Source organism: Natator depressus, chromosome 15 (genome assembly GCF_965152275.1).
Source record: "Natator depressus isolate rNatDep1 chromosome 15, rNatDep2.hap1, whole genome shotgun sequence".
Lineage (NCBI taxonomy): Eukaryota > Metazoa > Chordata > Testudines > Cheloniidae > Natator > Natator depressus.
In genome coordinates, this window is record NC_134248.1 from 9,167,602 (window position 1) to 9,180,914 (window position 13,313).

Genomic DNA, 13,313 nt, shown 5'->3' on the forward strand with positions numbered 1-13,313 from the left:
AGTAGTAGCATGACCTCTGCCCTCATCTAGCATGTAAGCAGCCAGAAGGAGAGGGAGCTATGGAGCTGGGTAGGTAGAAGACAAGTGATCAAAGCCCATAGGGCCGAGAGGATAACCTGAAGCAGAGAAGTTTGGGGGCCAGTTCAGCAGAAGGGCACACACGCTCCACCAGCTTTGTGCTTGAGCAGTTTGCATAGGTCCAGGAAAGAGAGCCTAGTGGTTAGAGCAGAGGACGAGGCGTCAGGAGACCTGGTTTCTGCTCCCAGCTGTGCCACTACCTTGTTCTGTGACTCTGGACAAGCCACTCAGACCATCTGTGCCTCGGCTTCCCTCGCGTATGACGGGGCCACCTGCTTCAAAGGGAGTCGCAAACCATAATGCTTGCCTAGAAGGTGCTACTGAAATGCAAAGGGTGTTTTCTCCGTAGCCTCTTTCTGCCAGGCAATGGGCGAGGCGTATTGCTGGCTTTTGCAACCTGGCCACCTCCCCACCAAGAACTATACACAGACCACCAGACCTCTTCACACCCAGCACGTTCAGTCTCTTTCAAGGGGGGCCAGATATGAGCCACTGCCCTCAAGTTGGAACATTCCCTGCCCCATCACCAGTCAGCTGAGCCCCGCAGCCCTCTGGACAGGCACCTTACATAAAAATCCATACAAAGACCCACACAGGGAGCATGTTTTAAAGTGTGGGGGGAGGGGGGGGAAGAGATAATTCTATCTACCAAAAAAGAGTGTGTTAGGAGAGCATTAATGACACAAGAGACAGCTGCAGAACCTTACCGCTGCCCTCTTGTGCAAATGCATTAAGCATACAGTCTATATTTACCCGGTCACATATTTCTACAGGACCTCTGCTTCAATCCATGCAGTTTGGAGGGCAGCTGCTAACAGCACCTCGAACACTGCACCACAGCAGGGGAAGCAAAAAGGAAGGGGATATTTTGGACAAGAGAATGGGGACAAAATCCCACCCTTAGCGAAACTAGTGCCCTCAGGTATTTAATTCCATACAGACAAGACAGGACCTTGGTTTTTAAGGTCTCATCTGAAAGATCCACACACAGGAAACTTCTAAAATATTTCTAAAACTTATGCTATATAGTTCAACCCCAAGTAACGGAGCTCAGAGCAGGAATGACCGGCTCACTTTCTCGGACTTGTGTGATGCAGGAGGCCGCACGAAACAATCCTGATGGTCCCCTCTGGCCTTAAACTCCAGGAAACTACTTTGTCTAGCAACCTCAGGAAGACGAAGCCCAGCACTAGCCCTGCTGAGATCTCAGGCTGTGCTTTCCCCGAGCCTAGCTATTTCCTAACTGCTGCTCAGTAATGTTTTCCAAAGCACGGAGTGTCTGCCCTGGAGCTGGAAGGTGGGAATTCCAGCTGGAGGCGACAGCTACCTCTGATGGAGCTGACATGCTACAAAGGGAAGGGTAGCCATAGCAGCACAAGCATGGGAGGGGCTAGCTGCCCTGAGTACACACGTATGGACTCCGAGGGGATCGTCCTGGGCTGTCTAGCCCAGCCCCCGACTCCTGCTGCCCCGGCTGCACGATTTTCAGCACGCCAGCTCAATCAGAGTGACCACAGGTACAGTTACACGTCCAGCCCCAGTGCAGACAGGCCCTGAGTCACTTCGGCACTTCAGAGAACTCAAAGCACTTATCCCACTGAGCCACCACGTCGAGAGAGCAACCAGGCCGTCCTCTGAAAAGGGGCGTTTTCCGCCTCAGATTGTATTACGGGCTTGTTTGCGGGAAGAAGAGAGCGGGTCAGGGCACACAGCCCGGGGAACGCTATGGCCAAGGACCGGGGGCTGGGTTTGGTTTATTCCTCAGTTCTTTTTTTTTAAAAAAAACCCACCTCTGTGATGAGCTCAATGAGGGGAGCTCCTCGTGCGCCTGGGAACTGGCTGTGCCCAGCGGGAGCAGAGACTTTAGGCCACGCTGTGTGTGGACTGTATGGTACGGACTCACGGTGGCGAGTGATCTCTCTCCATCCCTGAGCTCAGCACCTGGGACACGTAGAAAGCCAGAGACCCTGCTCTGAGTGTGGAGGCGGGGGCAGGATTGCAGGCTCTAAGGAGGGATTTGCAGGAGGGGAAGCACACAAGGAGGTGGGGGGGGGGAATGGGGCACCCCAGGAAAGAAGGCGCGGAGGCACCAATGAGGAGGTGGAGGGAGGGAACTGGGTGGAGCTTGCAGGGAGAGGCAAGAGACAGAAGCTCCAGGCTGAGGGGTGTATGCAGGCTCCTTACCTCCATGACCTCCTTGCGGATGTCCACGATGCGGAACCAGTGCAGGAGCTGAGGGAAGCCCTCCAGCTTGGCATTGCGCTCCTGCAGGGCCACCTTCCTCTTGCACGAGAGCTGGCGGCTGAAGTACTTGACCAGCTTGCTCTGGAAGAGAAGGGAAAAGGCGTTTCGAGGCAGCCGGCACACAGCAAACACACACACACACACACACACACACATATTGCCCTTTTCCCCAAAGCTACCATGTCCTCCGTCTTTGCAGACAAAGGGCAACCAGTCACTTAACACTGAAGAGTTTCAACACTGCATCCCACACCTGCCAGCCAACCTCCCCAGGGACTGCTAATTTGCATATATTTCCTGAGATTTGCATCTTTACAGGCACAAACCCATCCAGAGCCAGCCCCACAGCTCTGCGGGAACAAAACCCCAGCATGGCCGAGAATGGCACGTGTTGCTGGAGAGGTCAGAGTCCTTACCTGCCATACACACTGCAACCCCCACAGTCACACCGACTAGCGTCTTACTCTGCATCTGGCCCCACTGAAGTCAGGGGCACTGTTCATAGAGCAAAATGCTGCTCAACACAAGTCAGAGTCGGCTCCTAAACTACTAATGCCAAGTTTCCAGTATTGTCTTTGTTTTCCCCCTTCTTCTCCAGGAGAAAGCGCAGACACAGTCCCCCACTGCCACAAATTATGCAGTTGAGTTTCCCGCATTTGGGGAAATCACAGGGATCAGCACACCCGCAATGCAATAGATGAAAACCACCTTCGTGATCATGGTATCTCCCCTACCAGGTAAGTGTTCCCATGCCTGGTTCTTCCTGGTCCCAAGAAGAGTTAGCAGGAGGGGAAGGTCCACACCTTGCTTAGTACTCTGTTCCAGAAATGCCAGCTCTGTACTGCTGTTCTTGGAAAGACCCCCGCATCCAGCAAATGCTGGTGCCTGTGGGTAACTCTTGTGTGCATCAGAGTTTGTAGGATGGGAGCCCAGGACTGTCCACTGGAAAATCAGGGATCCAAACACCTCCCTCCCTCTTTTAATAGCTCTGCAGACGCTCATCTAAGGATCTGAGGGAACAACCTGCCCCATTCCCAGTTCGTAGAGCAACACCGAAAGGAATAGCGTGAGAAACGTGGACACTAACGACTGCGAATTCTGCCTCGTGGTGAGAGCCCGATCTGCAGCCTCAGCACAAGAAGGCAGGAGAGAGGCGACGACAGCGAGCCGTGTCAGTTCACACCTGCCCACTCCCCCGTGGCAGATTTCATACGCCATCCCCACACGGTCCTCAGGGCGACCAACGGCTCAACTCTCCCTCTGCCAGGGCCGACGTCTACAATCAGCGCAGGAGACTTGACGAGCCTACAGCGCAGAGGCAGCACCGGTGCATTTCACGCGCAGACCACAGAGGGTTGAATGAACGTCAGTGGGTGCCACAAGCATCCAAGGTTAAATTCAGCCCAAGCTCAGCCTCCCTGTTGACAGCACCTGCAGAGAGAGGAGTGGAGCTGCTGCCGCCAGAGACGAGGCAGGGACACTCCGTTTTCAGTTGGGAATTGAGTGCCCCATGCCATTGGAAGCTCTGAAAACCTGCCCTACAGGTTCCCTTTACAGCTCCTTCCTTCCCAGAGAAAGCCCTGGAGTGGAGACATGGCTGCTCCCTTCCTTTCCTGGGTGACGCTGAGCACTCCCACTGAAGGCAACGTGACTCCTGACAAATTTTCTACGTTTCCCTTATGTGCTCTGCTGGGCCAGGCCGCAGCACTCAGTGCCTGGCAGGATCAAAGCCCTTCATTACTATTATTGTCAACACCTCACCATGTGCCTCCTGGTGTGACTCAAAGAATGTGTTCCCTGCCCTGAGGAGCGATTTCACTTTCAGCCCCAGCCATCTCTGATGCAAGGCCTCTTGGTCAGAACAAGGGGCTGGCAGTCAGGATCCCTGGATTCTGCCGCTGTCTCTGCCACGGCCCTGCTGCGTGACCTCAGCCAAGGAACATTCTGCCTCAGTAAAATGGGATAATGACACTCCCTTAACGTAACACTTGTCTGCCACCAGGTATCAGCCCAACATTTCAGTTTGCAGGGGACTGGGGTAGCCATTTGGGCTTTTGGTGCTCGGTGCGACACTTCTCCTCACTGGTCACACACACATTTAGAGCTAGGACCTTCCATGTCACATTTCAAAGCATTCCACAGCCACCCTTGACAACTGCAGTTAGCCAACAAAGACTTTCAGATTCTGAACTGGAACGACGCTAAGTACCTGGCCGTGTTAGACTGAAATAGAGCTTATAATATGGTTCATTTAAGACACTATCGCAGAAAGAAACCCTCTGCAATTCCCTTTCCTTGCTTTCAGCTTGGTGATTCTGTGCCACTTCTGTGGAACGCTAGGTGGCACTAAGCTATCGTACATGCCTGGCTGAACATTTCCCATTTCCACAGCATCCCCTGCTTGATGCGTTATTATGAATGTGACGTGCAGCGCTACAAAAAATGCAAGGGTAAAATCCAGGGCATTCCTAAAAATAGTGAGTGGTAGCCTGCTCCCGGTGAAGTCACTGGCAGAACTTCCTTTGACTTCAGAGCTTGATTGGCTACCCTTACGTTGCGGCTTAAGTGCTCGCCAATGTAAAGGTTGCATAACTGGACCATGGAAAGACGTGTTAGAGTTAGAGAGAGCTGAGATCAAAATAGCACCTTAAAGTTTTAGGGATTTTTTTTAAAAGGCAATTGGCAAGGATTAGAAAAAACACCCCAAGTAAACCCAACAAAAATACCCCCCACAAGATACGTGCAATGCCACTCAGCTAACCCAGGGACTGGATTAGTAATACTTGGCCCTGTTCCCCTATCACGTCCCTCTGGTTTGTCTTATCTTGTTCTCTCTCTGTGCGCCCCATTGTGCCCCAGGATTTACAAGCACAAATCCTCACCAAGTCCCATTAGCCAGCATGACACTGCACTGCCCCAGGGGCCTGCTTTAGCGGACCGTGATGCAGACTCAGGGCCTGACACGGGTAGTTCTGAGACGTTGACTGTGTCTTTTATTCATAACACCTAGCATGCTCCTGGGTGCTCAGTGAATATTGTTTTTATACTAACACACACATACCAGAAAACCTAACATTTTGCAAGCTAACAACTAAAAGAACACAACTGAAAAACCTAGCGTAATGCATCACTCAATGTGCTTTGTTCATTTATTTTGTCAAGTATAGTTTAGGGGTTTTTTTGCTGCCTCAGTAATAAATATAGCCTTTAGCATTGCAGCAACAGTGTGTGTCCTTTGGGCCAATCTCTCCACTCACATAGGTAGAACATCATTTCAGTTAATGTAGATGCATCAATGTAAACACTAGGAAAACGTGACCTAGATCACACGTACACTGTGGGTTTTGGCATGGGGGGAATTAAAAGATATTAAGAGCAGGAGTAGGGGCTGCAAAGGAGACATGACAAGTGCAGACTCCTAGCAAGTCTTTAAAGTGATGTTTTCCAGGCTTCTGCTGTGAAGTGATTTGCTCGCTCCTCGGATGGGATGGTATTATTGGCCAGGTCCAGGGGGTCGGCAGCATGCAGCTGCCAGCATCAATAAGGGATCCTAACTGAGGACTGAACATTATTTTGTAATTGTTGCTTTAAATATGAGCAGGCAGGGGGTCTCCCAAGTCTGGGGTCAAGGTGGAGACTTGGGAAAAGGGGGCGGCTGAGCAGGAACCCAGATCCTGTTGTTACACTCCAGCCTATACATCTGCAGTCATGCTATTGAAGTTGGTGGATTTACCCACAAGGAGAATCCAGCCTGGGAGTCCGGGGCTGCCTGACTCACCGCCCCAACCACAAAGCTGTCTCCAGGTCTCTGGTCTCCCTTGCTGGCCAGCAAAGGGGAACCACACATCCGCGTCCCCTCCTAGCAACGGGCCTGGGCAGGGGTCCTTAGCTAGCCAGGTGGAGCCTCACGACTCTGCTTTAGGCTTCAGTAGCGACACTGGGCCAAAGCATCCCCTCCATGTGCACCCCGCAAAAGGCTCTCCTGCAGGCAGAGCTCATCTTTCAGGGACACAGGGGAGTGCACTCTAGGGATACCCCTTTCCTGGCGTACGGGGAGGAGCAAGACCAAGAGCAGAAGATTCGACAGCAGCGTCTCTGCAGAACTGTTCCCACCTCCGCTTGTGGACAATCTATGCATGAAGCAGAATTGGCTCCAGCAGGGTTGCACCCATGGCAGCTACTGAGGAGCCCTGAGTGGAGCCGGTCAGTAGCAGCCTGGGATGGGGGGGTGGCGCTAGTGGAGTAATCCATTGATAGCGCCTGCTTGAACAGGTCAGGGAAAGGGGATCTCTTCCGCAAAGATCCCAGTGATCCCCAGGGCTGGGAAGCTCTGTACAAGAGTCCAAGAGTGAAACTGACTTGTCTAGTTCAGCACTCCGGGCAAAAGGGAAACAAGCAGCACCAACGGTGAAAAGAGAGCTGGAGTTTCAAGTTTCTTTGCTGTAATCATCAGAAGGTGCTGAATAAATCGCCTGAAGGGTATCTGTTTCTTAAGAACGTGAGGCCCCATTCTCTGTGCCCTGGTATCTTGTGCAGTCCTCACCCCAGTGCAAAGCGAGCTTACAGCCCTGCCAATGCTGCCAGCAGGAAATGCCAACCTGGGAGTCTGAACCCACTGTGCACGGGTGGAAACAACTCCGCAGTACGAGGCGCACAGAACGGTACAAGGCAGGAATCAAGCCTATGCTTTTTGACCTGACAGTGTCCCCTTAAGGAAGAGTTGTTGGGCTCATCTCACCTCTCTCAAGTTCGAAGCCGCGGAAGAGTGTTTGAAACAAGTCACAGGGAAGCAAGTTCTATTACCAGCATCCCACCAGTGACACGACAGGCATCAGTGAGGTAGAAGACACGCTCTTAAAGTACTTCCAAAACCTCCCTTGCCAGGCTGACCTTTCCCCCTGCTTGATCTCACCCCAGACACATGCTTATTAATCCTTGGGAGAGTCAAGTACCATCAGCATTTAAGAACTGGGCCCTCCACCCTGCAGTTGGTCTTCACAAACATAGGGCTCCACTTTGCTACTACCAAAGTCAAAGACAGATTTGCCGTTGAGTCAGTGGGAGCATGGTCAGACCATCGCACTGGCAGAGCACCTCTGAAACCGATGTGAGGTTTTCAGCTTCTGGCTGCCAGCAGCCGTTCTGCTCCGATTGTTGCAGAAACGGGCACCAACGGACTGAGTGCTCAAACCCACGCTCCTCCAAGCCTGGGACCAGCCTACCGAAGGGATGGACTCTCTCCCCATGTCATACGGCCACAGCTATGGCCAGCAGGGGCACCTGAGCTAGATCCCCTCCTCCTCCCCCCCTACCTCAGTTATAGACCAGAGGATGCTCCTGGCCCCATTTTCAGCCTGTCTTGGTGACCTTTGGGCACTCTGCAAAAGTGGTTGGAGAGGGCTGAGGGTGCTTCCCAGAGGGGCAGCTGGAAAGGAAAGGCGTTCCCATTAAAATAGTCACTGTAATACTGCTGAGGTTTTACTGTGCTGCTAATGATGTGTTAGAGCACCAAGTCTCTTGGATAGGCTTTTTATTATTTTAAAGCTAAACCAATAAATAAGTAGTATGACTACTCCCACGGACATCACTAGGGAAACTGGTTGCAGGCTTGGGCCCAAAGTGGGTGAAAATTCAGCCAGGGGATCTGTAACTTTATTTGAAAGAAAGGCTGGGGTTTCCAAACTCTTCCTTTATTTCCACCAGGCTGACACCTGCTCCCAAAGCAGCAGAAGTCAGCACACGAGCTGCCGTGTGAGCTGCTGACTGTTTTATTGATTTCTATAGCACCTACTCTCCTAACCCTGCACAGATCAGTTACAGACAATGGATACCCCAAAACAAGGACAGAACCGAAGCAAAAGAAGTGTGTCTTGTCCCATTCCCTAAAGGGCCCTGTAGGTGAGCTCAGACATGCAAGGGCTCTGAACGCCTGCTCCTCCTCCTCCCCTTCTGACTTTAGAGCCCTTTTAAAATCAGCAGTGTTTGAAAAATGGGGGAGAGGGGGAAAGAGGTTAGAATGAACACAGTAGTTTGAGTTCTTTTCACAAGGCCTTTTTCCTAAAAGACACACACCTCCACTCCAACTGTAGTCCGTTTTTGTTGAAATTAGCGGTCGTGTCCGGTATGGCGTCTGTCCCCGAATCCCCCCTGCCAAGTTTTATGGTTTTACAATCTTTTATAAAAATCCACTGCTCCCGTGGCATTCTGGGAGAGACCCAAAGCACCGCTCAGAGGAACACCCAGCACATGGTTGGTGCTGCACTAGCACACGGAGGCCACAGTCAAGATCAGAATCCCATTGTGCTAGGTGCTGTACCTCCCACCATGGGACTCGGATCTTGACTGGGGCCTCCAGGTGCTAGCGCACCACCAACAGCCGCGCTCAGCGTTCCCAGCCGAGCAGGGACAGTGTCCTTCTGAGACTTGACAAACACCTCTCCCAGGGAGCCAGTGAAACTGACCGCACACAAAGGGCACAGTCCACTCAAGGACAAGCAAGGTAGAGCCTTTGACTGTTCAATGTCCTGCAGGGCTAGAAATCAGGCATGTTGCTTAGAAGAGCAGGTAAAAAGACATCCTGACCCAAGTATAATATTTAACTCAATGATGCCCCTTAAAAAGGTTTCTTATTCTTACATAAGAAGTGCTTTAAAAAAACCACAAGACTTTTGTAAGAGGACAAACATTGCAAATTGGGTAGTTGTTCTGGACAACAAGGACTTGCTTCTGTTCCCCTGCACCTGGATAAACCCAGGCCATCTGAGGACATTCCCCACTCACACCACACTGCTGGGCTGCATGGTAGTTTTGCTAACCCTCGGCTCTCATGGGAGCATTAAAAAGAGCTGGACAGACACAGTGGAACGACTGCTTCATCATTTTTGAACTCTGGCTGCTGCAAGCACTCAGCACAGCAATTCAGCTGCCCTTGTTTCACTTTAGCCCTGGCCCTTCCCTGTCTGGGCAGATCACAGCAGAAGCCATCTGCTGGGGGGGGGACAAGGCTCCAAGGAGCCCATTGGGGAGCAGGGAGAAGTAGGTGTATGTCACCCACAAATGACAAGGAGGCCACCAGGTTTGCCCACAGCGGAAATCCTCCCCAAACCACCCAAGGCCCTGCTCACCATGGTCTTACTATGACCAGCAACACCCCCTGTCAGCTACTCTAGGGGAGCATGATCCGTTTACAAGAACGGACATGGCTTTTACAGCAAGCAACCCCTCAGCCTAGGCACCGAGAATCACCAGTCATATAGATTCTGCAAGCCCAATGCTGCCCTAGTTACACCTGTGCAATCACAGGGTCCTCCAAGGCTGCACTCAGCAAAGTGACGCCTCTCACTCTTATTAGGAGTACTTGTGACACCTTAGAGACTAACCAGTTTATTTGAGCATGAGCTTTCGTGAGCTACAGCTCACTTCATCGGATGCATAGCATATCGTGGAAACTGCAGTTTCCACGATATGCTATGCATCCGATGAAGTGAGCTGTAGCTCACGAAAGCTCATGCTCAAATAAACTGGTTAGTCTCTAAGGTGCCACAAGTACTCCTTTTCTTTTTTCTTTTTACGAATACAGACTAACACGGCTGTTACTCTGAAACTCTTATTAGGGGAACAAGCCCCACCTGTCGTCCAGAACAGATGGCTAAACACAGCTGATTCTTTCTACCAACAGGTGGTGCAGTGGGAAGGAAGCAGCTATGTCCTGTTAACTGGCCCCATGGCTCCCCAACACACATATTTCTCATTACACTCCCACAAGGAGCTTAAGTCCCAGCTTGTTTGTTTTTTCTTTTCTGTGCACTTTGGTCAGGCTCCCAAGGCACTCAAGAGGAAAAGCACTCACAGAGATTCATAGGAACACAGGGGCTTGGACAGCACCTTTGCCTCCAAGCTTATGAAAGTCTAAAGAGAAAATGCACTAGCCCCTACTTTCACTGCCTACCCCGGGAACTCCCAGAGCTGGTAACAATGTTTGAACAAGCTGGCCAAGCACCAAATACCTTCCTGCTGCTGCTATGGTTCCCTTTCAGAAGGACAAGAAAGTGCCCTCCATTGGTATTAAAAACAAGATGTGAGGGCCTGAATCTGCCATGCAGAGGGCCAGGCGTGCCTGGCTTAGCCCTACGCAGGGAGAGGCCCAGAGAGGGACACAGAACTCTCTGAAATGTGACTCCCCCACTGCTGAACAGCACACCCACACAAGGGCACAAGGCTTGCTTTCTGATCTGAAACTCCCACACGATCCCATTCCAGCTCTGTGCCCTTGCCCCATACGCGGTCAGAACACCATGAGAGTTATTGCAGACTCGGACGTGAAGACCCAGGAGGGAGGTTCATCAGAGGTTAAATGGGTCATCATTATTTGTATTAAAATCTTTTAATAGTCCCAAGGAGCAATAAGGAAAAGAGCCTGATTACCCAGCACACGCAGTAGGGATACACCTCCTTTTTCTTCTTCTTACTGCTCTTACCAGGAAAAAAATCATAAAGTCATAGGAAGGTAGGACTGGAAGGGACCTCAGGAGGTCATCAAATCCAGCCCCCTGCACTGAGGCAGTACCAAGTAACCTAGACCATCCCTGACAGGTGTTTGTCCGGCCTGGACTTAAAAACCTCCAACAAGGATTCCACAGCCTCCCTTGGAAGCCTGCTCCAGCTTAACTACCCTTCGAGTTGTAAAGTTTTTGCTAACATCTAACCAAAATCTCCCTGTTTGCAGATTAAGCCCGTTCCTTCTTGTCCTACCTTCATGAGCACTGAGAACAATGGCTCCCCAGCCTCTTTCTAACAGCCCTGAGCATATTTGAAGACTATCATCACTGTCAGCTTTTCTAAACCTTTGATCATTTTTGTTGCTCTTCTCTGGACTCGCTCCAATTTGTCCACCCCTTTCCTAAATGGGGGTGCACAGAAGTGGAGACGGTACTCCAGCTGAGGCCTCGCCAGTGCTGAGTAGAGCAGGAGGGTTACCTTCTGTGTCTTCCATAAGACACTCCTGTTAATACCCCAGAGACTAATTTTAGTCTTTTTTTGCAACTGCAGATTTTCCTCCTTTTTTACCTTGGGGCAACAGGTTAGTGGCATTTGCTCAAAACTAAAAGGGCTCTGGCTGGCTACAAGACTTTTTTTTCGGCAGGCGGAAGGGACTGATTGGTCTGTTCCTACCAGCGGTGGGGTTAAGGGAGTGTACAGCCTGCTCCAGGAACGAGGCACTTACACTCGTTCGAAAGGACAGCTTGGGGAGAAGTCTGGTTTAGCTGTGTGGTTGCTTGTATCTGGTTGGGGAGCTCAGCTGAGTCAGAAGTCCGGTCTAGTGTTGAGGAGCTTGTTTCCTCTTGTGTGTTTTAATGTCGTTTAGGGGCTTATTTTAGCCTGGCTGTGCGGTGTAGCCGGGAAGCGTGGTGTGTCTCAGAAGCTTGATCTAGCTTATGGGATTAGCTTTAGGTGCTTACTCTCGCCTGCTCCAGTTTTAGAAGTTTCATTTGCATTAGTGGTGCAGCCTGGACTAGGACATTCCACAGGTAAACTTCAGGGGCACATCTGCCCCAAGGGCACTCTTCAGTGGAACATCACAGCGTTCTGGTCTGTCACCCCTCCTGCTTGATCTGTATGTGAGGTGAGGCTGTCAGGGATGCAGAGTTATCTAGAACTGGGTTGCAAAACTTTCTGGGAAAACTGACAGTGGGAGGAGAGAGTCCATCTCTGGAGTCCATCTCTGAGTCAAAAACCAAACTCCTGCTCTTGATGAAAACCTGAAAAACTGGTGGAAATTAAAATAACTAAGACTTCGGTCAAATTTGCAGGGGAGCGGGGACAATACTTCCTGACCAGCTCTAAAGCTATCACAATGCTGATTACATTCACCTGTATGTACCTCTCATCAGCTCACGAAAGCTTATGCTCAAATAAATTTATTAGTCTCTAAGGTGCCACAAGTACTCCTTTTCTTTTTGTGGATACAGACTAACATGGCTGCTACTCTGAAACCTATCATCAAACCTGGACTCTGCAGTTGCTTTGCTTTCCTAGGGATAGATCCACAAAGGGATTTAGGGGCCTAAGTCCAAAATTTAGGTGCTCAAAACCCCTGATCAGCTGCTGCCTAACCCTGCAGGGGATTACAGTCCCTAGGTGTCTAAACTTCCACTGCTGGACATACACATAACTGCCAGGTGCCTAGCTCACACCTAATCACCAGCAGGATCCTCAAACTCTGCATTCCCCTCGCCTATTTCGCTTGTGGGGATTGATCTGGTAGGTATATTCTGAGCATGTCTACTACCTCAGGCCTCACGTCACACATAGCTGCGCCCAGTGATTTGCACACTTAGGATGTGGGAGAGCCAGGTTCAATCCCACCCCTCTCCCTGACGTGGAGCAAAGATTTGGATTCAGGTTTCCCACCTCCCAGGTGTGAGCCCTAACCACCAGGCAATGGGGTAGTCTGGTGTGGGCCTCTCTCAGTCTCTCCTGCTGGCGCTGTTCCACTTTGTATAAATAATCAAGTAGTCACTGAAACACCTCCCAAGTGCATGCCCTAGCCCCGGGCATAGGGAGTCATTCTGTCTTTGGCCCCATGACTGTTTATAGTTCATACAAAGTGGGAAGGCTTCAAGAGGAAAGACTGAGCCCTACAGCAGACTGTCCCATAGACCAGAGATGAAGGTACTCATCTGAGAAGGAGGAGACCTGGGTTCAAATCCCTGCTCCACATCAGCTTTAGAATTTCCTCTGCCTAATGACACATAAGGCAACCCATATTTCCCACTGCTGTCTGTCCAGAGCAAGGTGTTTGGCTCCATCATAAATTGTCCTGCAGTAAGTCATTCTTTGTCCTTCACGACCTCTCTTCCCTCCAGGTGGGACCCAATCGAAGGTGTACCTTGTGCTTTTGCCACAGGTAGCCTGACGACATGACCAGCTTGTAGTCATCTCTGTCTGATTGTTGAGTCTACAGTCTGCTGGGCTATGCAGTGCAACACTTC

General features: G+C 50.9%; 1 protein-coding gene and 1 pseudogene across 3 annotated transcripts in view; both read right to left on the reverse strand.

The window, feature by feature from the left end:
* The window catches only part of KSR2 (kinase suppressor of ras 2), a 281,058-nt gene that overhangs the window by 246,741 nt on the left and 21,004 nt on the right, over positions 1 to 13,313 (reverse strand). For all 3 annotated transcript variants that reach the window (XM_074973249.1, XM_074973250.1, XM_074973251.1), the window contains exon 2: positions 2,263 to 2,403. In XM_074973249.1, coding sequence (XP_074829350.1) covers positions 2,263 to 2,403 — 141 coding nt within the window. The remainder of the gene's footprint in view (positions 1 to 2,262; positions 2,404 to 13,313) is intronic.
* LOC141999666 (U1 spliceosomal RNA) lies at positions 2,918 to 3,067 on the reverse strand (annotated as a pseudogene).